The following is a 27,151-nucleotide window of genomic DNA, read 5'->3' as shown; positions in this document are numbered from 1 at the left end:
ATTTTTAACCATTAATAAATGTGTCTATTTTTTCAGATCTGTATCTTTCTAGATAATTTCTTCTTGTTCTACTGCATCCTTCGTACCTATTGCTATACCACTGCTGAGCGGCGTGTTTGTGTATGAACATTGTGTGAAGTGTGCCTTTATCCAAAGGGGTTTCTTTTTTTACTTTGGTCTTTCAGAACATTGGCATTGGATACTAACAATTGGTCTCCTTCTGAACTGTACAAAGATCGCTTGTCTCATTGGTTTGCCTTTCAGAGCAAGAGGGAGCCAAGCCAAGAGGCGGGGAGTAAGAGCCAGATACAAATAACTGTCAAACACTGTTGGCCCAAAGCTGTATGTATTTTTTATTACAACAATATTTTCATAGACGACATTTATCATTAATAAATTAATAGGAAAAAAAATTAGACAAAAGTTTCTTCTGCAAATAAAACATTGTCTCCTAGTCATAACCTTGTCCAGCTGTCTAACTTGTACTTCGTACGCTTCTGACACAATACATCAGTCACCAAATGATGTTGTATCACTTGCCTCCACACCTATTCACTCAGCTTGTTTTTGGTGTCTATGCCATCACATTATTATTTTTCATAGGGCCCAAACACCTGCATTACCAACTGTCCCACCCCCCAATGAATCACCTTCATCTGTGTCATTCTAGGAAAAGAGTCAGGCTCAAAGTTGTGGGGAAGTGGCAGTCAGAAAGGCCCCAAAGAAGGCAATTTGCTTGCACCAACCTCGGCACTGCTTAGCTGCCTGAAAATGCATACGCTTCCACGGTGTCCCTCTTAACTGAGTTCCAGCTGAAGTGCAGTTTGCCTTCAATTAGACAGTCAAGAACAAGGTTGTTGGGGCTGAGTGGCAAACAAGCAGGTTTCAATGACCAATACGTCATGGGTCACTCCAGCAGAAAAAGTTAATGGTAGCACCGATCTGGATAAACACTACAATCGGGTAGTTGTTGAAATCTGGGCTCCATACTCCTCCTGCCAAAGGAGTTCCGTCGTCCACACTTGAACCCCTCCTTTGAGTGTCCGGCAGAGTAGTGCACTTCTAGAATGTTTCAACGAAGAATATTGTTCATATTGTAAAACATCCATGGAAATGGATTACTTTAAAGAGACAGGTCGATTATGAGACCATTAATATGCAATTTTGCTGTATTTTTCAGTTAGGTTTATGTTGAAATGTAATTACAACGAATTTGTATTTGTATGTCGATTTGTAGAGCGCGATTGCTGCCCGGGGGCGTCCAAGCGCTAAAAACCAACAGAACAAGAGGAGGTAATGCGTTCCTAACAACAAATACCACATCAACATATAAAATGCTAATCGCCAACTATGGTTCAAAGAATGGGAGGTCGGTGCAACTGATATTACAGAGTAGTAACTAAATGCCAAGTTGGCTACTCCGCTTCTTACCGCTGGTGCATAAAACGTCTCTTCAATATTGCCCCGTGGATTAGCTACGCATGGGGTCAGTTCCTTGTGATTATCTTCCCCATCCACACTACTTTGTCCTCAACTTCTTTACAAACGTCACTTCGTCCCTGTTTTTTATACCATAATCTTTAAGTTTCTTTCGATCTTCCGTCAGCTTTTCCCCATTAAACATTAAAAGGTATGTTCGCCATACATACTTCCAACTAATGTGCTGTATACCGCCTTCGCGCGACTGCTTTAGCTGAACGAACCTCTGTATGGCTTTCTTTAAATCGAAGACGGTGGCACTCTGCACAACAACAATGGGCATCGTTTCTCCGTCTGCTTTGTTTACTTTGACCATCATTGCCTGCCCATATTCAAGTGCGATTTGAGAATGAATTTCTTCTAAAGTCACCTGGATGGGTAAATCGCAGAGCAATGGATCTTGTACGATCATTGCCAGGCCTTCTTGGAAGATGTCTACGGCTTCCGCGTGGGGAAGCTCTTCATCCTCTTGTTTTTCTTCAGCAACCACGTCCTCAAACTTCACAGCAGCACCTCCAGGCGGGGCAGGAGATTCGGCATCCATATTCAACACAATAAATCTATCAGCATTCCAATTTCCGCTTCAGAAATCCTTCGGTACCAGCCTCGAACTCGTTCTTCAACTTCAAAAACCTCTAACGCTCTCTTCCATTGCAACATCAGCGACATAGACAACAGACTTGCAAAATCCCTTATAGATGCGGACATAGAAAAAAGACTATATCAAGATGGCAGTTTCTTCATAGGGCCTTCAGTTACTTAGCGTTTGCTTTTTGGTCCCGTGACGTCACCACGCAGCGTAGTTCGCCCACACTCTTATTTCATTTCTTTGTTAGTCTTAAGCGTGTACGGGTAGTGCACTTGGTTAGTTTACGGCTCCTCTGCTTCGGATGCGAGTGAAGGAATGGTTGGCCTGCAGTGCAGCGCTCCCAGGGCAGGTTTCTGTTTGGGCGTACTCGGGTGCGTCATCAGACTGCGACCGGCCTACGAGAGCAAGATGGCGGCGGAAAGGATGGGATGCTGTTGGTGTTACCAAAATCCCTGGGACACCTAGGGCTGTGCTAGGAAAGTTACGGAAGGCTCCAGGAGGAGCATACGTCCGTAGCGCTCTTAATAATTCCTTAGAGTTTCGGGAAACAAGTTGAAAAATATCTCAGAAGCACAGAAGGGTAACCAGCTAGCCGGGAGCCGGCAGCCCGAGTCCGGAGCTGCGGACATGGCCTCGGGCTGCCGGACGCAGTGTTTACCAGAATGGAAGCAACATATTTCGCTGGAGTTGAGACGGAGGGACCGGGCCCAGAGGCAGGGATTCGAGGAGCTCATCCAGCAGTGTGAGTTAAGTTGCTGGCGCGGGATATTACACCAGACTCATTTTAGGCATCTCCTAAGGAAGGGATTCTAACAGATGGTGCGAGGACTTGCCGCTGTGTTCAGCTTGACGGGCCTGACGACCCCTATGTTTAGTTAGAAAGGACGGAATATGACTTTATCCGGTCTGTGTTAAGATGCAGGGCGACATACGGATAATTAACATGGGTTTTGTGGGGAAATAGAATTATTCATCTTTGAGACTAGTGGTTAATTTTTATAGTGTGTACACAATCGGGTTGAGGGCATGTAGATCAATAGATAACGACCTTCGTTAAAGTGTGTGGTGTAACCAAGCTCGGGAATGCCAACAGGTATTCATTCACAAGTATTACACTAGGCCAGAATTGTCGTAGGCCATCCTTCCGACTTCCATCTTGTAAGTTATCGCTGTTCCCGTTCCAGCTAGGCTGATCTGTTATATGCCACAGTTAAATGTTGGTGTGGTAGACGAAATAGCCTGCTCGTAAACGTGCTCTGGCGAGTTCTAGTAAGAAAACCTGTGGTCGTCCGAAGTCTCACATTTCGAGTGAGATTGAACAACACCAAAGAGCATTATTTCCCCCCCCCACCCCCCCCCCCCCCCCCCCCAGCCGCTTTCGCTTTGCGATTCTCGTGCAGCTTTCATGTCTAGATATGCTGAGGGTTTCTCATTCCGCCGGGGAATATCTTGATGTATTGTTAGTTCACCTGACGCTGTGAGCTAATAATATTGTGTAACCGCTCTTTTCAATGCTGACCGCTTAAAGAGTGATTGCTTGTTGAATTTGTGCTCTTTGAAGAGTGTAGGCCAACATAGTGGGGATTGTTAGCCCCCCAAAATATGACTTAATCCGCTCCTCCTATTGTAACCTAACTGTTTACCAGGTTTTAAACCCTTTTATAACTCTTTCGTTTTTCAGATAATAAGCTGCTGGAGAAGTCAGACCTTCAGGGCGTGTTGGCTTCGAAGTTGCAAACCGAGAAGTACGAATCCCATATCAGACATGACATCAGGTCAATTTTTTTTTTTATTATTATGTACAAAACCTATTTGGTGATTTAATAGACTAAACGTTTGCTCCATGCATATAAGAATTTAGCCCACATATAGGGTACACATAACCCTTGTCTTGCCTCTTAGTTCACTAATAGCATTGCCATCAGGGCTTACTAAAGCATGAGGTGGTAGTGCACTGTCATTTACAAGACAGCAGATTTTCCATTGAAATGGCCATAAACGTTCCCATTAACATGCAGTTATACTTTCAAAACTATAAATGTATAATGGAAATATGGGTTTCAGCAAACATTTATCATTTGCACATTACCCAGTTTTCTTATTTGTTTTAATCCTATTAAAACAATAACACAAAATTGCAAAACAAGGGCTTTCATCGCTGCTGTAATTTATTTTGACATTTTTGTACGGTTTACATTTTAGGTATTTAAGTGTTAGAATAAAACATGACATCACAGCCTTTCTTTACATATTTCCTTGTACAGCCCTTTGTCACAGTTCACTTTACATCTATAATTACTTTCCCATGTCTGACTGCAACTTCCAAGGATTTTGTAAATTACATTTTGACCTCTGTCTCTACATACAACAAATGTGACAATATAAAAATATTTAAAAGAATCTCTAAATCTCCTTCACTTTGAGTGAACAGAATGTGATTTTTAGCTCGCCAGAGGAGGCAAGTAGGCCCTAGATATAGCTCGCTCTGATCAAATCTGACTCGCCATAGCGAGTGGGCAAGTAGAAGTGTTACGGTCTGATTGTCAGACATTGCCCCTTAACCACAAGTTGGTTGACTTTGCCATCCCTTTTAACCTTCCTTTCCGCTATAGTTGAAATCCTGATATTACATTCCCTATTGTAGCAGGACAGAGGCAAAGATTAGGTTCAGGGGCAGGCCATTCAAACGTCCGCACAGGTTAAGTGTTCACCTAAGTTCAGTGTCTTCAGCAGCTTTTTTTGTCAAATAGTCTCTAGTTGGTACTGCAGCTGTGCCTGCATGGCTCAGTCACTTTCATTACTTGGTGCAGTTAAACCAGGTAGTTGGCTTTTGGTGATTGGCTAGCGTCCAGGCTGTGAGACTGGTGTGGATGGCAGGCCCCTCCTTTGTAGATAACAGCAGCAGCTACTGCAAGCAAGGCTATTTTCATAGGACTGGCTACCTGGGGCCGGCTTAAGCAGTGGCACCAGTCTTGGGCAGTAGTGGCCTTTACTTGAGCAGCTGCAGACGAGCACTCGAGCTTGCAAACATTGCCGTCTCCAAGCTGATTCTACTTCATTGAGTCTGGGGGGCAGTTGGGACCTCTGAGCCCAGCTTCAGTGGTGATTGAATCTCCTCCTCTTTTGGGGGTTGCAGCATAGTTACTTGGCACGCAGCAGACTGCTGGGCAACACAGAATGACACACTCTTGTACAACCTTATTTGCAGCTACTTGAATTGCATAAAATGCAAAGGGAACGTCTTCATAGCACGGACCACTTGTATATCGCTCTCTTGGCATCGTCAACTTTCCAAGAGGCATGTCTGAGTTTCTCATAACAGGGAAACTTATTGCAGCCTTATTAAACTTCATTGCTTTAGTTTTCCTTAGTTACTCGGTTTATAAATGAGAGTATTTGCGATTAGCACCTACCACCCATTGTAGGCCGAAAGGAATGTCTCTGTAAGAAGTTAATACAGGCGCACAGCAGCCATGACATAATTTGAATATGGATTGTCAGATGTAAAAGGAGTGTCAGAAGGTTAAAAGGAAGGCGACAACAGTACACTTAAGTTTTAGGGAGCTAATTATAGGGGTATGCTTTGTATCAAGCAAACGTTTCCCACTGCTACCTTCATAAAGACCACAGTACATTTCCCAGTTAAAAAGCACTATTGCTTTACTCTTCCATGTGCTAGCGAGAGCAGTACATTTAACCTACCACCAGTACAAGCCCACATACCTATACAATCCTATCTTGAACTATAACCTCCTAGCTATCTCATTCTTACATAATGTTGAAAAGCATCAGTAAGCGCTCACTTTGTTTATTTTCAGCATTGTGAATTTGTTAGCTCAGATAGTGGGCAAATGCCAGCCATGTTCCTTAAATGTAATAACAGTAAGTGTTTATAAAAGTTACAACCGTTACCATATGCCCTTCGATAGCAAGCTGTGGTGAACTTCTTGATCTGTCTATGAAAGTGGCAGATGGTGAATTTCACTGGAGCTGATTCACTTACGAATGGGGTGCTGGCGTCTGGCATCCATTCACTAAAATTACAAGGCTTCTGAAAAATCTTGGTGGTGTTACCAGTCATTTTTAGAAAATTTGAGAAAGCTCATCTGCAGCAGTGTCTCAATTATGCAAGAAAGTCATACACAAGTGCTATGGCTTGGTACGATCACCTAGTGAGCACAATCTCTGTTGAAAGGCTTTGTGAAGTAAAAAAAAAAAAAAGCATCAGCAACAAATACTGAAGTACTTGCAAGGGTTCGTTTTAAAACTTTACTTGGGGACATTGTTCAACAACTTTGTACTCGTGCACAAATGGGGATAATCATTTCAAATATTTCATACATATTGGCCAGAAATTATGCGACCCACCTGTGGTCCCCAATCCACAGTTTGACAAACCCCCTCTTCTAAATTTTTAAGTTACCTTTTAATGCAGAAGACCAAGTGCAATTATCACCTGTAAATATCTTTAAATTATGTACAGATCACTGTATTTTACTTTTTTAACTTGATTCTTTCATATTTGTTTTCCCTCTGATATTTAAGTATTTACAAATCCTATGGTGTAAACCTAGAATAAAAGTACGTCTGGTCTCAAAGACCTGGCCAACACAGCTTTACAAGTTAGTTTTAATACGCCACTGTTGTTGCCATTCACCAGTAAACCAAGACTGTTAAATTGATCAAGTTCCTGGACTCGAAGTCGAGAATTTTCGTGCACTTCAACTTTCAGTCATGGTTGTTAAAACCTGCACCAGTCCAAAACCATGCAACATCCACAGTCCCAGCACTTTAAAATTAGTAAACTGAAAGAAATATTTCAAAGCCTCTGCAAACCCTTGGCTACTGCAGCGAGAAGTAGAATAATGTGACTCTCATTGGGTCTCAAGCACACGCTGTTTACTACACTGAATCACTGTGCTTTACAGAGTATGCAAGCTCATTGACACTCTAGAAATTGAACTGGGCACATTAACTTTTCAGATCTGTCTCCCAACACACTATATATCAGCAAACTATTTTATTAAAGGCTTATTAGTAGATTTCCTTCAATTGTAAATCTCGAATGCTTTAGTCTGGTAATAGTTACTGTTTATTTATGTTTTTATAAAGTTTTATATAGCGTGATCCTTTAATAGCTCTAATGAATTCCAAAGCCGGATTTGGGTGCTAACAAAAGCTGTATGATAGGCAAGAAAGAGTTCGATGGAAGGACCAGTCGAAACGCAGAGCATTTACCAGCTTTGGTATGGGAATTACCCATTATGATTTCTAGTCTTTCCTTCAGTATTTCAGTATATGTTGATCGTTGATTAAACAAACCACTCGTTTTGCTATTTAAATAACGTCTATGGCAAGATGATATTTTAAGTCACAGGCAGCTGCCCCCCTCCCTACCTATAAGGTAGAGGACTATGACTATATCTCTTGCACTGTTACTTACCTAGAGGAAGAGTTTGCTTCTGTCGAATTACAGCATACTGGTTAAATGGCACAATTTGTCTGGTTATTGGTGCAAGTACATGAGTATGGAAGTTTTGACTAAAATTCCATGGGCAGCGTTTTGCTACAGGTCACTTATTGAACTTCACTGCTCCTTCCTTTGAACAGCCCAGGGCATGACGGTTATAGGAGTGAGACCTTGCTACAGGACCTAGCAGAGATGAGGATAAAACACCAAGAAGAGCTCACAGATCTCCACAAGAAACGAGGAGAGGTAAGTTCTTGCTATGGGTAGTTATTTGCAAGGTTACATTTGTCTCCAAATAATGTCTTACAGTGTATCCTTGCATGCAGTCATGGCTGTGATATGTTCCTGGATCCTCCATCTTTGTGCCCCAGCCTATTTCACTCCACCCCCCCCCCCCTTTCAGTTTCTTCCCACCATGAGCCCTTTTAATGTCTTGCTCTCCCTTACACACAGTTGGCCCAGACTGTGATTGATTTGAACAACAAGCTTCAGCAGAAGGACCGTGAGATTCAGGCCAATGATGCAAAGTAAGTTTGTTCCTGTTTTCTTTTTTTATCATGTGTGTGCAGACATTGCCTAACCCCCACTGTGGTTGCTGTTTCAGAATTGCCCAGTATTTGCAAGACATTGAGGACCTTAAAATGGAGTGCCAAGATCTGCGCTCCAAACTGCAGGAATTAGAGGAGGTGAATCAGACTCTTAAAGATGAATATGACGCTTTGCAGATCACCTTTAATGCCCTAGAGGAAAAGCTACGGAAGACCACAGAGGACAACCAGGAGCTTGTCGCCCGCTGGATGGCTGAGAAAGCCCAGGAGGCCAACCGCCTAAATGCAGAAAATGAGAAGGATGTCAAGTAAGTCCTTTCAAACATCCCCATTTCCATATTGACTCCTGAAGATCTTGCCACTTTAGCTGCATTCTCTAAGGCACAATTTGTTGCAAAATTGACATCCTTTGTTGTCCATTGCTCGCTGCTCGCCACAGGGTAGGTGAGCGAATTACAAATTTCCTAGCTATCGTAAGGACACGAAGGCGAGAATTCTGCTGTACTTTCTTCATTTTTATTATACAGCAGCCATATAAAACCAAAACAGACTTCATTTTCCACAGGACCCAGAGGAAAAAGTCAACAGTTCAATCACTACTCACTCAGGTCTGCAACTCCATTCTCCTTTCAGGTAACTACCCAGACCCCCTTAAAAACACTCTACTAAAACCCCTGCTAAAAAAACCTTCCCTGGATAAAAACGAGCTAAAAAACTACTGACCCATCGAGAGTCTCCCTTTCATGGCGAAGGTGATCGAAAAAACCATGAACATTCAGATCTCTGAATTCATTGAAAAACACCATCTCCCGGACAACACGCAATTTGGATTCAGGAAATACCATGGGACAGAGACAGCCTTGATTAAGGCTGCCAATGACATCAGGGTAATCGGGGATCAGGGGGGAACAGCCATTCTAGTAATGCTGGATTTATCAGCAGCTTTCGACACGGTCGACCATACCATCTTGGTCGACCGTGTCGAGGGATTTGGCATCTGCCACACTGCCAAAGACTTAATTTCGTCCTTCCTAGCCAAAAGAACGCAGGCTGTCATCTTAGGACCCTTCCAATCGGCCCAACTTTCATCTCCTTGTGGAGTACCTCAAGGCTCATCCCTGAGTCCGACACTTTTTAACATCTATGTGTCGGACCTTGCTAAAACCATCAAAGCACACGGGATGAGCCTAACCTCCTACGCCGATGATACCCAACTAGTGTTGGCGATCAAGGGGGACGGAGATCTAGTGGCTGAAAAATTCAAGAAAGGACTTGTAGACATAGGAGAATGGATGGCTACCAACTGCCTCAAATTAAACTCAGAAAAAAACGAGGTGCTCATTTTCAGACCCCTTCTTCCAGCCTGGCCATCAAGCTGGTGGCCAGAGGCCTTCGGTACCCCTCCCACTCCAGCTGCTAAAGTCAGGAACCTCGGTATCATCTTCGATGAGGGTCTAAATTTCATGGATCATGCCAACAAAACAGTGTCCATAGCACACCTGAAATTGAAGATAAGGAAAATACGTCCTTTTCTTCCTGACTCAGCCATCAAAACACTGGTCACTTCTCTTGTCCTTTCTGCTCTGGACTATTGTAATGGTCTCTTTCTCAATGCTCAATCCAGAGTAATTACTAAACTGCAGACTATTCAAAATGCAGCAGCACGTCTGCTTTCTGGCAAAACAAAATACGAATCAATTTCCAACAGTATAAAGGATTACCACTGGCTCACCGTGCGAAACAGAATCCATTTCAAGTCCCTCTGTATTGTGTTTAAAGCGCTCAACAACCAAGGACCCCACTTTTTGAAAGAACAGCTACAACAATACAAACCTAACAGAGTTCTGCGATCAGCCACCTTCAATCAACTGGTCATTCCTCGCACTAAAACCGTCACATGGGGCGACCAACGCTTTTTGGTGGCCGCCCCAAAGCTCTGGAACACGCTACCCCTAAACATCAGGGAGAGCTCCTCTCTCCTTCAATTCCGTAAGCTTTTAAAAACCTGGCTGTTCGCTCAATGATTATTCCTTCCTCATGTTAACCGTTACAAATAACTGGTTTTACTAGCGCCAAGACGCCCAAGGGTAAATGATGCGCTTTACAAATATTAAAAATAAATAAATAACCAATGTCCAATCAATGGTGTCACCACCCCCCTTTTTGTAAATCAATCAATGGTGTCAGGCACCACTTAATAGTCCTTCACCCCTGTTGCTGCCTCTTCTTCCTGCGACCGAAACAGATTACTGTTCCCTTCAGCCTTGTTTAGACCCTTCAGCTCCTGAAGAAAAGATGATGGTTTAGCAGAGTATTCCACTTTGACAAATGCATGTTTAAAGTTTCTGAGAGTTTGCTATATTCTCCATTGTGGTAACATTCTGGATCATAGGTTAAGCCAAGCAGAAAAGCACAGGGTTGCTACTCATCCCATTTTTTTTTTTTTTTGTTTTTTTGTGGCATTGTGCTGTCTTGGGGCTAGCAGTTCCAAGTCCCAGAGCCATCTGCTGTAGGATACTGTTTTGATATTCCCACTATGTGCAAAAGCCAAACTCAAGGTTTTCCAGCTGCCCTGCGATTACTCTTCCACCTCTTCTTTACCTGGCGTCTTACTGTCACCATATTTGAAGAGCCCTAGTTGGACATTGGACTCCACTGTGACATCTTTCACTAGAAGTTCTGTTAATCAGTAGCGTATCCTCAATGAGGATAAAAGAATGTTACTTTGTATGATCCCATCGGAGTTAGTTTTGAACCCCATCATGGCGTAATTCTCTAGATTGTTCCGTAACCTATCATGAATCGCCAGCAACAAGGACATCGGAGTGTGGCTTTGTCTGATCACGTCTGGTTCGACAAGGGAGACCTATAATAGTCATCCCGTTCTTGGTCTAACCTCATTGGTGGTGGTACATGTATGGTTATCAGGGTTGCTTAGTTTGATCAAGTCTGATTCAACAGTTGCGACTCATTGTCAAATCATCCATTACTAGGGCTGTTAACAACCACGTATCACCCACAATGGGGGTCAGGGTGTCACTTTGATTAATGCCTGGCTGTCTTCACTCACTACAAGGTCACTTTCATTAATTTTGACCTCGTGTGCAGCTCATTTCGCAGATTGACCTGACTTGTCTTTTGGCATTTTACCAGTCGCACACCTCAACAGGATATGGCGGGATCACTACCACGTTTTACAGCCAAAAAATAATAATTTGCTGTATATTTAGCTGCACAAATATGTATATTTCACTACATGTTTGCTAATGGTAAACATGAATTTTGTGGGCTAATCCTCGCCTCCGTGTCCTTAAAAGAATATAAACTTTCTGTTACTATAGCTAGATTATTTTTCATTCTATATCTGGACCGGAGGCTATGATTAAGCTAGTTTAAAGCTTCTCCACGACCAACAAAGCAAAGTGACCCTCAAGAGGAAATGGTTTTGAAGCCATGACTCCTCTAGTGGAGTGAGCACCAAATATAAGAGCATCAATGCCAGCCTCATGCATAGCCCATCAAACCAATCTAGTGATAATAGGTAAAGAGACCTCCTTGTAGAGATTTCTGAGAGCAGTCAAAAGTTGTCGTTCTCCATGTGGGTGGATTTCCTCCATCTTTGTCTCTTAATTCTTAATACACCGCACAACACAGTTTTGGGGAATCTGGAAAGGAAGGGTTAGAAACAACAAATTACATTTAGTTCAATGGGAAATATGAAAAGAAACCCTCTCTGGGATAAATACCCTACTCGTAATGTCCAATGCTCTGACATCGGAGACCATTCAACAAGATATCAAGCATAACCGCATAGCCAACTCGGCCGACGGCTCCTTACATGAATCGTACTTATCGTACTGCCAAGACCAGAAAGTTTGAGGACCTTATTGATGTCCCATAGTATTGAGTACCAAGGTTTCAGAGGAGGGAATGAACTGATGCCCCTTAGAAGTGTCCTCACCTAGGGGTGTTGTCCCCAACTGGATGATCACCAGTCTGCGTATGACCAGCTGGTATCGCCGACCTGAAGGTGTTGATGGATCGATAGGCCAGGCCCTAAGCTGCAGGGGAGGCGAGGAAATTAAAGATATGGACACCGTCTGCGCCCCCCCCCCCCCCTTCCCTGTAATCCTCCATGCCATGAGAGGTAGAAACCCCACCAGCACTAGCTAGTGGTGATTCCCTTACAGATCCTGGAGGAGATTTGGAAATAGGGAATGAAAAATCCAAAGAAGGTTCCAGTAGAACCAGATACCACACTGCGATTTCCAGATTGAGGTCACTAGCACCATTTCTGCCTTCTGCGCCGAGAGGCACATTATCATCGCAAACTGGGAGGGAGGCATACCCCTGCTCAAGAAGCAGTCCTGGAGAAAGGAGTCTGTGACTACCGCTTCGGGATCCGGGCACCAGCTAAAGTACCTGGCTGGGTGGTTACATGCAACGAGGTTTACCGACAACAGACCCCGCTTTGCCTAAATGGTCTGGAAGACCGGCAGATGGTATTACTAAAGGCAAGGGATGTGGCCTTGTGGCCGGAGCTGGTGCCTTTGGAGCTGGGGAACCAGATTTTAGCCTCTGTGTTGGCTCTGCATCTTGTGATTCTGGGAAAATTTCTTAATCTCCCTGTGCCTACCCGAAAACAAAAATGAATATGTCCTATGTTGCGTAACCTGTGCTCATGTAAGCGCTTCAATACCTTCGGGTTGAGTTTGCACCATATAAATCTGCACCAAAATAAAATCTTGCGTCTTTCAGATGTCAGGAGTGCTGCCACTTGGTTACATTTTCTCTGGAGGTGTTCCGCTTTCATGGAGAACTGATTCCTAGAAATTTATGGTCAAATTTGAGAGGGTCTTGTAAATGCGAGACCTATTCAAAGAAGTGCCCGCCATTGTCCCGGGCTGCCTGTAAAGTTATGTGTACATGGGACTAACAAGCCAATTAACGAATCAGAAGCCATCATTTACGATGGGCAATGACAAATATGGGCGGGCGGCTTCAATTCCATACTCCAATACAGCATGCCGCAGAGCAGTGCATGCGCTGCCCAGACTCGCCCTAAAAATATATATATATTTTTTTGTGTGTGTGTGTGTGCAAATTCAATAAATAGTTTTTAATTTGAGTGCTTGTTTTTGTGTGTCTAGAGTGCTTGGATCAGGCACTCAGTGGGGTCCCCGGTTCTTAGTAGTGATTCGGTGGGGGTCCATGGGTTCCAGTAATGGTTACATGAGGGTCCACAGATGTCAAACGGTTAAGAACCACTCTCTTGGTTTTTACCATGGTATGTTTTAAGAAGAATGTTACTTCACCATTTGTCCTTCCTTTTAGACCAGAAAGTAAATCCCTTTCACTCTTCCGGAAGGCTAGCCAGTCTGGGGCAGTCTAAGGTTAAGCAAAGAACAGGGAGCTCAGGTGGCAGCCTCATAAACGTTGGCTGCAGTTGGGATCCTAGAGGGTAACTGAAATGATATATTGACACAATCATGATCTCTGACTTTGGTTTAGCTCCACGTTCTCATAAAGGTTGGTTGATTGTAGGAACGTTTACTCCTAGCTTACTGAGGTGATAACCCAAAACCAGAAGTTCACTAGGAGGAAAAGCCCTTAAGAGCAAGAATACACAACTTTTGTTGTTGTAAGAAGTTCACTTGACCAATTCTACCTTGCTCTGGCCTGAACAGAAAGCACAATATGGTTGGTACTACAACAGACACTGGTTTAGGCAGTGGCATTTGCAAACTAATTGTGCTCTCTATCCCTAAGGAGCACCAACTTTTTGACAACCATTCAAGAGATGAACACCCTAAAATTCCGCTGGGCTGATAAGCGTGTGGTGCTATGCTAAGCAGAAGAGTTCTGTTAACCCTGGTTGCCATTACATGCATGATCACGATTGACCGCAAAACTGGACCTGCTACCCATTTCAGACTTGTGTATCTGAAGCATAAACATTCTTGGTCTGCTGGTTTTATTCTGCTGTGGAATTGGGTGGCGTTGGGTTGTTCACAATTTAATAACTGCTCCTCATTGTATTATCCTATAGGAAGCAACAAACCCGATTGCAGAATGAGCTTGCTGAAGCTGCGAAAGAGCCCTTGCCCATTGAGCCGTAAGTGCTTGAATAGTTTTAATTGGGCTTTTTCTTTCACCTCCTCTGTTAATTCTTGTGTTTTCTGTTCTCTTGCATTACTATAGCTTTCTTCTTTTCCTTCTTTCAAATGCATTTGCTACAAATTTGTAATAGGCACTTAATGGCTGACAACTTTCATTGCACTTTACGTACTGCCTGCATAACATCCAGTGTGTTTTTAGTTCTGGTGTTTTCTGCACAGCTTTAAAAATGGTTGTCTGCCCTCGCTTGCTGCATCTGTTTTGTTCAGCTTAAACGCTAGAAAACAAACTCCCTGCATTTCAGAGCTGGCCTGTTGCTCACATTTTCTTTTCCTTTTACCTAGTATTTCGACTGACCACCACCTAGAAGTACCTTATTGTTTCTCGGTAACATTGAATGGTCTGAAAGGATTAGCAAATTATTTAGTTTATTACTTCAACGGGCTTCAGATTAGTATCTGGTAATTGGAGAAAGCATTTTCTAACGGCAGGGTGTATTTTAAAGGTCTAAGCCGGTTTGCTTACGACTTCTTGTGGGCATTCTAAAGCTTTCCTAGGTATTCATTTTGCACATTGCTTACTATTGGTTTTGTTACTCACTGTTACTTGCTAGTTTTGAAGTGTAGAGGACACAAATATTTGAATATCATAACACATCAGTGCACATGGTGATATTTCCACAGTTTGTGAGTAAGCCGGTTTGCTTACGACTTCTTGTGGGCATTCTAAAGCTTTCCTAGGTATTCATTTTGCACATTGCTTGCTATTGGCTTTGTTACTCACTGTTACTTGCTAGTTTTGAAGTGTAGAGGACACAAATATTTGAATATCATAACACATCAGTGCACATGGTGATATTTCCACAGTTTGTGAGTAGCAAAATTATCTGTCAGTGTATATGTAATAGTCCTTTCAATTGAAAATTTGTTTTTAGTGGCAGTGTACTACCACACCATTATACACTCCACGACATGCCACTCCACTCAACGCTCCACTTAATTACACATTTACCCTACTCCACTATGCCCTTTCCCCCTTCTCAACTCTGCCCCCTTCTCAACTCTGCCCCCCTTCTCAACTCTGCCCCCCCTTCTCACCTCTGCCCTTTCCCCCCACCTCCACTCTGCCCACCCCCTTCTCCACTCTGCCCCCCCCCCCCCCCCCCAACTCAAATCTACTCCACTCACTCTAACCCTCTCCACTGCAATCTACCCCATCGGGTCTCGAGAAATCTACAAACCCAATCACTATGACAAATTAGATTTTCATCATGGCAAGCTATTATTCGGTCCTACTAGCCCGTGCTAGTGAACTGAAAAATAAGATGCTCTGTTCCCTCACAAATCAAATGAGCAATAAAGATGGCTTTAAATCTTGTTCTGTCACATTAGCACTGTATTCATAAAAAGAGGTCAAACGTTGTCTTACCCAGAATCCCCTGCAAACCTCAAATTTTGCTTTAAAAAAGAAATGACACTTTTTTTACATTTGTGTGTGTGAAAGTTGTGGGATCACTGGGTGGAATAAATGTCCTCCCACCCAGCGTTTCCCCAGGTCTCCCGATTAAAAATGGTACCTCACTTCGGTGTGTGGGCCAAGTACCCGCGACTGGGATGAGCATAAAACCTTGTGGAGGGAATCAAAATTATCGATAACATAATGACCTGGTTTTGCAGTGGAGTTCCCTGCAACTTCAAATTTAGCTTTAAAAAATCAAATTTTTCTTACTTTCTGTCTGGGATAACCATCCGTCGCAAATTTCCTGAAAGTTCTCCATCAACGTAAGTGGACCTCATACCAAAGTAATATATTGTATTTACTTGAGCATAAAAAAATCCTCATTCTGTCTGACGGAAATCCTGATCCTCAAGGCTGAGATAGCTGCACACGATTCTGTAACAATTCTATACTTGTGAGGGTAGTTTTGAAGATGCATCATGTTCCAGATATAATTTCTCACACTGAGCAAAGTGGTAACATTAGATTTAATGTACACTATTGGTGGTATTATTTGAAGGATGTACATTCAGGCATACCTTCAGGACAAGTTTAGTAGATTGTAATGGTGGAAATATTTTGAGAGAGCAACTGATAGAAGCTCTGAAAATTCATTAGGGGTCCTATTCACAAGGGAACTACAGCCACAAATTCCGAGGGTTTGAATTTGTATATGGAAAGCCAGAGGTTTTCTGAGTAATTGAAATGCAGGCAATATCAGAGTACATAAAAACAAATTGCAGCACAAACGTAAATACTTACGCAGAAAGTGCATTATATCCGCCCCCCCTTCAAGAAACGGCAACCATCTAGTCCAAATTTTAGGAGGTTCACTGGTAGGAAGTCAACAGCAGGTCCTATACTACTGGTTTTAGGCTTGAAATATTTTTCAGATAGGATTTTGACAGAAATTCATTGTAAAAATGTCTATGTTTTTAATCTAGGGAATGCACAGTTTAACCTAATGCTGTTCACTTATGCCATATGTTTACAAAAATAATCATTCTAATGGCATCCATGTGAGCGTGCCGGACTCTGTTCTGGCCTCTGAAGTGTTGCTATATCCGTAGAAGAGTTCTGCAGTATAAGCGGGGGGAGGGGAGGTTGCTTAGAATGTACATGCGTTTAGGAAGCAAACCAAGGCTAAACACGCAAGTTTAGTGATCTTTCTACGAATAACTATATTTGAAGGTGATGGTGGGGCGGTTACTTTACTATTTTTTACATTTCAACACAGAATGCATTCCTTCTTTTCGGTTAAAATTTGCTGCATTGCCCACCCCGGAAGGAGTGTTGTTAACACAAGCTTTTGAGGGAACAGTGAAAGACTTGATGTTCAACCATGAGACAAACCTCCTGGATCATTCACTTTTTTTCAACACCATGCTTTTTTAAACATGCATTCTTCATTATAAGTTTAGGAGATAGTGCATTGGTGGGTGATGGTATTATTTTAGACCAACCTCGCCAAGTTTGTTTGTTTTTCATGGAGTGTGCTAGGATTCATACTACGTCTGTGATAGTGCTTGGTGCACTGGTTTATTTAGGGAGTAGGGTTCAGGTTGAGTGCATTGGTGGGTGATAGTATTAGTTTAGACCTACCTCGCTAAGTTTGTTTGTGATTTTCATGGAGTGTGCTAGGATTCATACTACGTCTGTGATAGTGCTTGATGCACTGGTTTATTTAGGGAGTAGGGTTCAGGTTGAGTGCTTTCAATTATTTTGCTGGTTAGTTGTGCTTTTGTATAATTCTGTAAGCAGGTTATGGGAATTGTTAGTGACTGCTGATTGACTGTTTGCTATTGAGGCTACCTCATCAACTCCTGGATCTAACCACTGTGCTTCTTGGTCACTTTGAAAAGCACTGGAATTGTTACTGAGCAGCTCTTCCAGGTTATTTTGGAAACCTGCAATAAATGCGGTCCAAGTCCAATTGGTTTACACTCTAGCCCTTCCTAGGCCCTGAAAGTCCTACTGCATTCATTGTTTGAAGCATGTAGTGTGAGTTCTGTTCCAGTGGCAAGTTAAAGAGTTGGTTCTTCTGCAGGGATGATGATGAGATAGAAGTTCTGGAACAGAACCATGATTCCACAGGAGATACATCCCCCGTCCGAGCAGTCACCCGTACACCCAGGTAAGGAGGCAGGGTGGTGGGTGGCAGAGATTTTAGATTACTGGGGGCAAGTAAATTCCCTCTTCTAGACCTGCTCACTTGCTGTTAAGGGTTCTCGGTTAAAGAAAAAAAGTTCATTCACATCCATTGAAGAGCAGTTCAGATGGGTGCCCCCTAGCGCATATACCAGAGTTTTGGGGGGCAGATTGATATTTAATTGGAACAACTTCGATTTATTGTGGTGTACGCATTTCAAACTTTAGAGTACACTTGTTGTACTGATTATTGCAAAACACTAGCTCTGCCTGAATGTATGCAGAAATATTCTGGCAGTGATCAATTAGTTGGTTGATACTACTGTAATGATGCAAAATAGAATATTGTGAATTTTTAGAGAAGTACACGAGCATATATTTACCTCTATGCAACCCTCCTCCTTTCCAGTAAGAGACAGTCCCAGCCAAGCGGAGGCCTTCTGGATTCTTTCACTAATATTTTTGGGTAGGTTCCATCTTTCCACCCTTCCTTACAGTTTTCTACTTAAATATGTCCAACCTTTTTGGTAATGTTTTTCTCTCTTGGTGCCTCTAATTCTCTTTGCTTGATCTTTGCACCGCCTTGATGTGTCTACAACCTTTCAGTGTTTCTCCTTTGGGGACATTGCTACTTCTTGTAATCCTGCAGATGACCACCATTCAGTCTTTGGTACTTTGTGTTTTCCATGGGTTGGAGGGGGTACTTCATGCAAGATTTGATGTTCAGGCAGTGTAACCAGGTTAAGCTTAATAACCTTTTTGCTCCCTAGGATTGATATGGTTTAGGGAAGTGATATGGCAAGGCTTTCTGGTCTGCCTGTGGCAGAGCATGCCCTCACCAGATTGCATGCCACTTCAGAAGAAGTTGTGTTTAAAGGTGATCAGTGATCACATGTATTATTTCATACACCTCTGCCCATAATGAAGATTCTCTTAGGCGCTGCCATGCAAGATGGTAAAAAGTAGGCTGCTGTGAGCCACTGAAGAGTTGCAATGGCATGTAAAGTTGTGTTTGATTTAAACTGGATAAGACGCAATCTGTAATTCGGGAAGAGGAGTGTCCGTGGACTGCAACAGACGGGTCATTGTTTGTGTATCTGTCTGTGCTCCACATTTTAAGCGCTTTATGGGATCAGTTGGATGGGGATAGTTGCATTTGATTATGTAGGCGTGTAATGAGTTTGCGTGATGGAAGGTAAGTATGTATTCCTATGCTGAGAGTATCATGCTGCCGACAGGTGGACCTCAATTGGTAGTACAGCAGCAAGTCGAGAAAGCTGCATACCTGTGATGTCGACAAACGATGTTATGAAGCAGTCATCGGCCTAGAGATACGAGAATGTTTTGATTATATACTTGGTGGGTCGTGCTATAGCTATAGCGCCTTTGTCCTGCAGGTATGACATAGTGGGATTGTTGGTAGTGGGGTAGAAGGAGAAATATTCATCAGTTGTTACGATGTCTCCTACCCGGAAATATCACCACAATGCACACAGTACTTTGGACACAGAACAGCAAGTAATACCAAATCAGTGGTTTCCAGGGGGAGACCATACCGTGTCAAAATAGTGGAATGTGATCCGCGATCTAGGTCGAGACTGGACCCAGAAGATGTAGAAGAGTTGGGGACCCAAGGAACCACCCCAGAAGAGTGCCTAGGAACCCCAGAGTGGTCATGTGCAAGAGTATGCACGACCATGTACTCACTATCACTCAATGAGTAAGTCGTGGTTAAAGTCTTACCACCGGAGGATGAAGAGAGTTGGCTGGAACTCACATGTAAATTAGAAGAGTACCAGAAAGCCGAGGGGAGTCTGCGCCACCAGGAGGCACGGAAGACAAAGGCCCCTCTCATTCAAGTATGCTGGCAAAAAGGTGATGCAGAGCTTCAAGTACTGTGACACAGTTGGTAGCTCTGCCCGAGCTACCGTGACACTTAAGGTAACAGTCCATCTGTTCAACCAAGCGCGTCAGCGCCGATCAGTTCTAGTAGGGACCGACTCGTTGCCCGAACCTTTCAATGTGCCAGAGTTGGGGCACCTGATGCGATTGCCGTGCGATGAAGCGGTGCGGTGCACAGGCCTCAACTGGATGAGAGGACAGCTAATGCCTCGAGTGAGAACAGGACCACCACCTGTGTTACTGAGCCTTGTGTAGTCCATGGAAAGCCAAGATCAACAAACCGGTTGGCTGCAATGCGGTGCCTGCGGGTGCAGGGGAGTGACTCCTTCACTCCAAGGGAGATTCCTTTCGATGTCTTTAGTTGTCCACAGGCCCAGGATGGAACCTGTATGGAGCACTGATGGTGCAGCGGGTTGCAGGACGACTAGGTCAGGAGCAGACTGAGTCTTCTCAGTTGCAGTCTCGGTCACAGAGCAATGAACGGTGCGATCAGTCTGGTATGACTCCGCCAGGATGTCCAGAGGGTCATATTTGAAGTGGAGTTGAATGTAATCCCACAACCAATCTAGGGACCCACCCACAGGTAAGCCCTTAAGTACCATAAGGTGAGGGTTGCGTTGATTCAGGGGTTCCTCCCTGATCTGGAGTATGCAAGGAGGTAACCAAATGTGCCCTTCCAGCAGACTGTGGCGCTGGCAAGCGCCCCCACCCCGGTCTAATAGACTAAGTCCTGTCTGGGAGGTGGTCCCACCGCCCCGTAACCGGAAACCTATTGTCCTAACTTCCCTTGCTCTGGCATGGCCCAGCAGCAGGAGGGCAGAATCGTGTCAGTGTTCGGCAGCAGCCCTAGGTTATTGTCAGTCTCTGTAAGATCGGGAGCATGTGGGGGCTCTCCTGAGGGACCCTACTTGGGATGGAATCCTACCTCCAACACTGGATACGGTATTGGGGTTTGATTCCAACATGTGATACCAAACATGCTCAGGGTCGTTCCAGGCAGTTAAGAGATGGTCATCACGTAATGACGCATTGCCCCTCTGTATTGTAATGGCTGATTCACTCAGAAAGCCTGGAGAATGGACTCTGGTTTGTAGAGGTGGTCTGCTCATGCATGTCCACCCTCACGCTCTGAAATGTGAACTCTGGCTTTGGGACTGAAAGGCCTGCTAGAGGTGTGACTTATAGGTTTAAAGTGCAGTGAAGGTAGATATTAGGACACATATCTTTTGTGAGGTGCATGCACCAACTCGCACAGGCTGCAATGCAAGCCTGTCAGTTTGGAGGGTCCCTTTATGGGTGGTATAACGTGCAGCAGCCCATGGGGGACCCCTGGTGTACCTAGCCATCTTAGTACCACATACTAGGTACACCTGCAGACAATTAGGAATGTACCAAGATACTCACCATAGCCAATTTATGGAGGGAGCACAGTGACTGGAGTCCTGGTTAGCAGAATCCCAGTCAGACCAGTCAGGACAGTAGAACACCAGAAAAAAGTGGGGGTAACCAGAAAAGCTGATCCTACACCACAGGTCCGTCCGACACAGTCCACTGTATCGATCCCCATCCTGGAAGGCTTGTAGGGTAAATAAAGTGCAGTTCTTAAAGGCCATGGGGATGCCCGGCCTGCCTCTATTGCCCTATGAGGTTGGAATGCTGCCAGGTATATCTAGTAATGCAGGAATTGATATCGCTGCATATCCGGTGCTCCCAGCCTGCCCTGTGTGAGAGGGAGTGTTAATAGCTTGTATGAGGCCCATAGTTGCTAACTCGCCCAAATTAATGGCACAAGATTTGGACCAAATCTGTATTCTGGCCAGCCAGTCGACAATGCAGCCGTAAATGGCTCTCCAAAGCTCCTCCCGGTCTCTACTGAGCCATATATCTAGATATTTACTTGTTCTGGGGTCCATATCAAAGGGTACTCTGTTGTGAAGGGTTGCTTGCCATCTGTCTTTGGTGGGGTGGAATAATTAGGTGAAGGTCCTTAATCCTATTACGTTTGCCTTTTACTCCTTGAACAGTAGAATTATTGAATTATTTCAGATGGCATGTGCTTCACACTGGTACCTCATCGTGTCAGTTTTGGCCAGAAGTGGTTGTATGTACCCACGACAATTTCTCAACTGTTTGAGATCATTAAGAAGTCTGATGCTTCTACCTTACACCTTGACAACCCTCTCCCATGTGATGTACCTTTTTTTTAAATCCTCAGGCGACGTTCCTCATCTTCCTACCCTTTGCAGACTGAGTGTGCAGACAGCCCAACTGGGACAATCCGAGAGGTGCGTCTGCCAAACACAGCCCTTTTTGTCTTTGTAAGTATTACATTTTCTTTCTTGATCATGATCAGTGTTTTTGTGCTATTGTGTTTCAATTCATTCTCTTGAATTTAGTGGAGGTCTGTGATGAGTAGTAAAAGGGCTGACTGCCAGTGAGTTCCGCTCTGTCATGCTCCCAGCAGCTATACTTCTATCCCATCATAACTAGCTTTGTTGTGCTTGGGTGCAAAGGTTGCTGACAACCAGCGATGCCTTCAGGTCTTATCCTCCAAAGTGTGTGAGGTGCTGAGACCTTGAACTTGCATCCAACAATGCCTGTGTATAAGGAGATTGTGGTGGGTGCGGATCTGCTGGACATGATCACTAATTGTAAATCTGAGACCTCAGTCATAGGACAACCTTGTGTGGAGGAAGTCAGGGTTTTGAAACCGGTGGCATTGAGTTGCTGCTGTCTATTGTGAAGTACCCTGTTGTGTATTTAAATGTTTTTGCCAAAGAAGCGCTTTGTTTGTGTTTTTGAAAACTGGCCCCTTTCTATCCGGTTGGACTACCGTATTTGTGCTTTGTTTCATTTGTTTTCATAGTGTAAACTAGTTGGGTAAGTTTAGGTCAAATATATTTTAGTGGCTTTTCAGTTTTAACGCAAAAGTTTAAAAAAAAATCCGTTTCTATACTTGTCATCCAGTTCTGATTTTTATGCAGCACGAGATTCTCAAAGGTTCAGGTAGCCACTCACTAGTGATGACCATGGTGATGAAATCCAGGTTGAGTATTTGACCCTGAATATAGGGTCCAATAATTCTGCTTCCAGCCATTGCTTTTTTGAGCACAAGCCTAAGCAAATAATGGGCGTTGTCTAGGTTACAATTCAAACAGTGCTCATTTCATGTCAGTTTATCTTCAGTAGATGGATCTCCTACCATTCGGCAGAAGTCTGAGCTACTCTACTTAAGGATAGCACTATATAACTTTGTTTTCCAGTGGGCTGAAGGGCCCATTTTTTCTTTTTCTTAGCCACACTGTTTCCTTGCAATTTGATTTGTGGCTTGTGGCGAACACATATCTTCAAAATAGTATGTTTACAAGCTCCTTGTCGGTTTCATTGTGAAAGCCTGCCTTTGTGGCATGCTGCTACTTTGGTAGTGTATGATGCACTTCAGATGATACAGATAAAGGGTGTGTTTTTTTTTTTTCTGTAGGATGCTCATGATGGAGAGGTGAATGCTGTTCGTTTCAGCCCTAGCTCCCGACTACTTGCCACTGGAGGGATGGACAGGAGGGTGAAACTCTGGGAAGTGGTTCGAGGTAAGTAGCTGCTCGGGAGACAGATCTTGGAAATGGGGTTATGAGTGGTTTTGTCCATTTGATCTTAGGATATTTGAGGTCACTGGGACTGGTTTACTGTGTTGGAGGGACTGATGTTTATAATCTGGTTGGTACAGTCAAATGTACCTTTAAATGCACAAGAGTATTAAGTACCTCCTGGAGAAGTGGAGGGCCATTTGGTTGTTCAGTTTGTTTCGCATTGCACCTTTGTGGGCCGCACGAAACATAATTTTATTGTGGTTTAAGTGTACCTTTTGAACCCAAGCCTGGTTGTTCTGATACTCCTTCCAGTAGAATGTTCTATGGGTGGTTGGCCTAAATTGCCCACAAAAGCAACACAAGTGGTGCCTACAGTTTTTCTGAAACCGCTCCTCAAGGTGTCAATATGACATGATAAAATGTGCTTGGATTGGTGTAACATCTTTGAGCGTGTTTTGCAGATAGCATCCACCAACATTTTTACATTGCTACTCTTTAGGTCACTTAACTTTTAATGTGAACCATTTAAAGCCAAAATGTGCTGGCAGGGTCACATCTATTTTGTCTTTTCTTCGTAAGGGTGTTCTTAAAAACACAATGATAAAGGTTTGTTTATCTCCTCAGCTTTGTTCCTCCTCGTAAAATTGAAATTATTTTGCACATCTCGATAGTAGAAAGGCCAGCCCTTTTTATGGTTTTCGTATTTAATCGTTACTGAACATAGACTTTGCAGGAAGGAGCTTGAATGCATTTACCAACTTGCTGATCATTATTCTTGCTTCAGAGTGTGTGGCTGGACCAGTGAACAGCGGGCGTGAATCGCTTAAAGCACCTTCTTACCATAGGGTGTACACAGCACTTGCAGAATAACGTAGAGCTAGTGGCCTACAAAATGAAACACACACACACACTATAGTTGGCTAGCTATGTCAGCTTGCCATTTCTTTGGTTTCACTCGCAAAGGTTTGTCCAACTTTGAAAGTCCCTTAGTACCCAAATCCATGAAAAGAACCCTCACTGCTCCATGAAAAGAACCCTCACTGCATATGGCACACTTTTGTTGCATTAACCGATACCAATCAAACTCTAATTTCAAGTATGAAAAGGGGGTAAAAAAAACCTCCAGACCACGCTGCACGTTCCACACAGTTGCTAGACGTACGATATATAAATACGGCTAACATTTGGAAAATGTTTGTTTATTTGGAAAAGGCCTTTGGTGGCACTTAAAGCAAAAAGGCAAACTGGTGACAATAGAAAGTTTGTCACAAATATCCTGAATGTAAGTTTGAGTGCATTTAAATGTTCCAGTTAAAATGCCTTGCATGTACTTGCTTGGCAGATGAACAGTTAAGAGAAATCTGGTGTCTTTAGCTAGTACATATAGTTAAAACTAAAGTTTGTACTATTGTTAGATTTCATTACTTACCTAACTCTTATCTCTTTCTCCGCAGACAAATGTGAAATGAAAGGTGCCCTTACTGGCAGCAACGCTGGCATCACAAGCATAGAGTTCGATAGTTCTGTATGTGTTATTATCTACATGGTCCTGGTTTGACAGTTCTGTATGTTGATTTGCACAAGGTTTCTGTTTCATTGCTGTACTTGTCCCCTCCTTTGTTCAAGCCCTGTTCTGCTTTTGGAGGTTGCATGAAGGAAGCCAGCGACAGCAGAGGTACATTGGGATGCTGTAAGTCGTAGGGACAGTGGAGCTCCTCAAGGCCCAGGGGCTTTGGGTGCAGGGGTTTCCTTTGACATCTGTTTTCTCTTACTGATGCCCGTTGTTGTTTGTGAGGAGCCTTCGAATTCACACTGCAGGTGTTGTCTGGGAGTCCAGGTGGGTTCAGCCAATGCTGGACTTGTGCTGAGGATTGCTGGGGGATCCTTTTCTGGATCCGTAGGCCACCTGGACACAGGCCAGAGGCGTCTGGCGCAGAGTGGGTTCACAGATCTGAGGGGGGCACCAGAGTCCTTTCTGTCGCTTTCTTGTGTATTGAACTGCTATCCTCAGGATTTATGGTCTTCAAAGGCAGGCAGACCTCTCCGGAGTTGTGGAGGTCGCTGACTGCAGGACAGGTGTCATTTCTAGGTGGGATCTTCGAGGGCTGCAGACTGTCCGGTAGGACTGAAGCCAAGTCAGTGGCTGTCGACAGTCTTCTATTCACGGCGTCTTCTTCATCCTTATGTCGGCAGGAACTAGTGCTGGGGTCGGGGGGGCCTCCTAAATACTAGATTTAGGGGCATTTTAAGGGCGTGACACGGCCAATGGGTACCTTACCTGGGGTGTTACACCCTCAGCTATGCCACCCTCCAGAGTTGGAGGGGTATAGTCCTAACCCTGATTGGAGGAGTCCTACCATTTTCAAGTGGGTGGGGACTAAAAGGTGCTTCACCCTCTCCTCCAACACCTTAGGGGTGGAGTTGGCACAGGAGGGCAAACCTATTCTTTCCAAGTTTTCCAGCTGATTTTGCCACCCAGTGGGGGTCTAAACCGGGGGCTGCAATCTGCTTTTAGCAGCAAAGGCTGGGGTTTGCATCGCAAAGGCGGCAGTCCTTTGAATCTCCCCTCTCGAGCACTGTGCCCATCCTGGGGGCCCAGGTTGTGCTTTGTTTCTGGTCCCATAGAGCGGGGGCCAGTCTGTGACCACTTCAGGGTTGGTAGGTTTTCAGTTAGCACCTCTGAGGTGCCTTCTGAGTACATGGTACAATAAATCCAACACTGGCATCAGTGTTGGTTTATTGAAAGGAGTGGTTTGGTACAAAACACTCTTGGGTACAGAAGAGCCATCATGATGATGGGGACCTTGAGTGGTCAAGTTTCCAGCCCATGTAGTGTCTATGGCTTTCCTTGCACTTACAATATATAAGAATGTACTTGGATTTTGTTGGGGCACATTTGCTCATGCAGATATGCTCTCCCCTGTGGTATAGTGCACCCTGCCTTAGGGCTTTAAGGCCTGCTAGAAGGGTGACTTGCCTGCATCTTAGGCAATGGTAGTTGGCATGGCTCTCGGGCAGTGTACCATGTCGACTTTGTCTGCACAAGGGCATGCATTCTGCAGTGGCAGTCAGCATGGCCTAGGTGAGGGGTAACTAGGGAACCCTCTTCAGTCCCATTGTCCTAGGTAACATTTACTTGGGACTTCCATGGGCCTAAAGGATCAATTGTGGTACAGTTTTAGGGACAGAACAATAGTACTGGGCACCTGATTGGCATGGAACCATTACTCTACAGTCCAAGTTGCATCAAAAGCCAGGCAAAAAGTTGTGTGTGTGTGTGGTGGGGGGGTAGTGCAACAGACACCCAGCTTCACACATTCACGCTAGCTGAATGTTTGTGGTGTGGCTTGACTAAAATTTGTTTACAATCCTGTTTAAGTAGTTATCTTTTAGTTGTAGCAGAGGAGTACTGTTTGATTTTTAGTTGCAGAAAGGTGTATTACTTGATTATAGAGTTTGAAATCTCTTGCTACCAAAATATCATATCTGAATATCAACTTGGGAAAACACTAAAGTTAAGTAATTGTGGGTAAATAAATAATGGCTATAATTGACTCCACATCTGCAATACCCTGAAAAGCTATCTCTAAGATAGGTAAAGATGTGTTAACCTCCCATCTACTTATCTATATACCCTTACATACGTTAACCCTCATGATATATATTTTGGTAATATGATTTTGCTGTGCTTGATATTCTAATGCTACATATTTTGTCCTCTCTGGAGAGGGCAGAAATAAGATTCTTGTGTTAAAAGGCATCTAGTTCTAGCCATGATGGGCAGGCTTATCAAGTCTACACGTGTGGGGCCGCG

The 27,151-nt window shown here is 43.9% G+C and overlaps 2 protein-coding genes and 1 non-coding gene across 3 annotated transcripts in view; 2 read left to right on the top strand and 1 right to left on the bottom strand.

Annotated features, from left to right (window-relative positions):
* Positions 1–1,389: 1,389 nt before the first annotated feature.
* Positions 1,390–2,162, bottom strand: SNRNP25 (small nuclear ribonucleoprotein U11/U12 subunit 25). Its single transcript, XM_086949165.1, has one exon. The coding sequence runs from the start codon at positions 2,021–2,023 to the stop codon at positions 1,520–1,522; it is 504 nt and encodes a 167-aa protein (XP_086805291.1). The 5' UTR covers positions 2,024–2,162; the 3' UTR covers positions 1,390–1,519.
* Positions 2,163–2,454: 292 nt separating this feature from the next.
* Positions 2,455–27,151, top strand: part of ATG16L1 (autophagy related 16 like 1) — a gene marked incomplete at its 3' end in the record, with an annotated part of 44,749 nt that continues 20,052 nt past the window's right edge. Inside the window, exons 1-11 of the mRNA XM_086949166.1 lie at positions 2,455–2,810; positions 3,750–3,843; positions 7,679–7,784; positions 7,992–8,065; positions 8,143–8,394; positions 14,136–14,201; positions 17,748–17,834; positions 18,258–18,314; positions 21,966–22,068; positions 23,232–23,337; positions 24,792–24,862. Coding sequence (XP_086805292.1) covers positions 2,696–2,810; positions 3,750–3,843; positions 7,679–7,784; positions 7,992–8,065; positions 8,143–8,394; positions 14,136–14,201; positions 17,748–17,834; positions 18,258–18,314; positions 21,966–22,068; positions 23,232–23,337; positions 24,792–24,862 — 1,131 coding nt within the window. The remainder of the gene's footprint in view (positions 2,811–3,749; positions 3,844–7,678; positions 7,785–7,991; positions 8,066–8,142; positions 8,395–14,135; positions 14,202–17,747; positions 17,835–18,257; positions 18,315–21,965; positions 22,069–23,231; positions 23,338–24,791; positions 24,863–27,151) is intronic.
* On the top strand, positions 22,151–22,415 carry LOC147666276 (small Cajal body-specific RNA 6). Its single transcript, XR_015304852.1, has one exon.

This window comes from Lissotriton vulgaris, unplaced genomic scaffold, assembly GCF_964263255.1.
Source record: "Lissotriton vulgaris unplaced genomic scaffold, aLisVul1.2 SCAFFOLD_1234, whole genome shotgun sequence".
Classification (NCBI taxonomy): Eukaryota; Metazoa; Chordata; class Amphibia; order Caudata; family Salamandridae; genus Lissotriton; species Lissotriton vulgaris.
Note: the sequence above shows the minus strand (reverse complement) of the source record. Positions and strands in the feature narration are given on the sequence as shown.

Bases quoted from the DNA above. Each gene is read 5' to 3' on its own strand.
- SNRNP25 (XM_086949165.1), bottom strand. From the start codon at position 2,023: ATGGATGCCGAATCTCCTGCCCCGCCTGGAGGTGCTGCTGTGAAGTTT.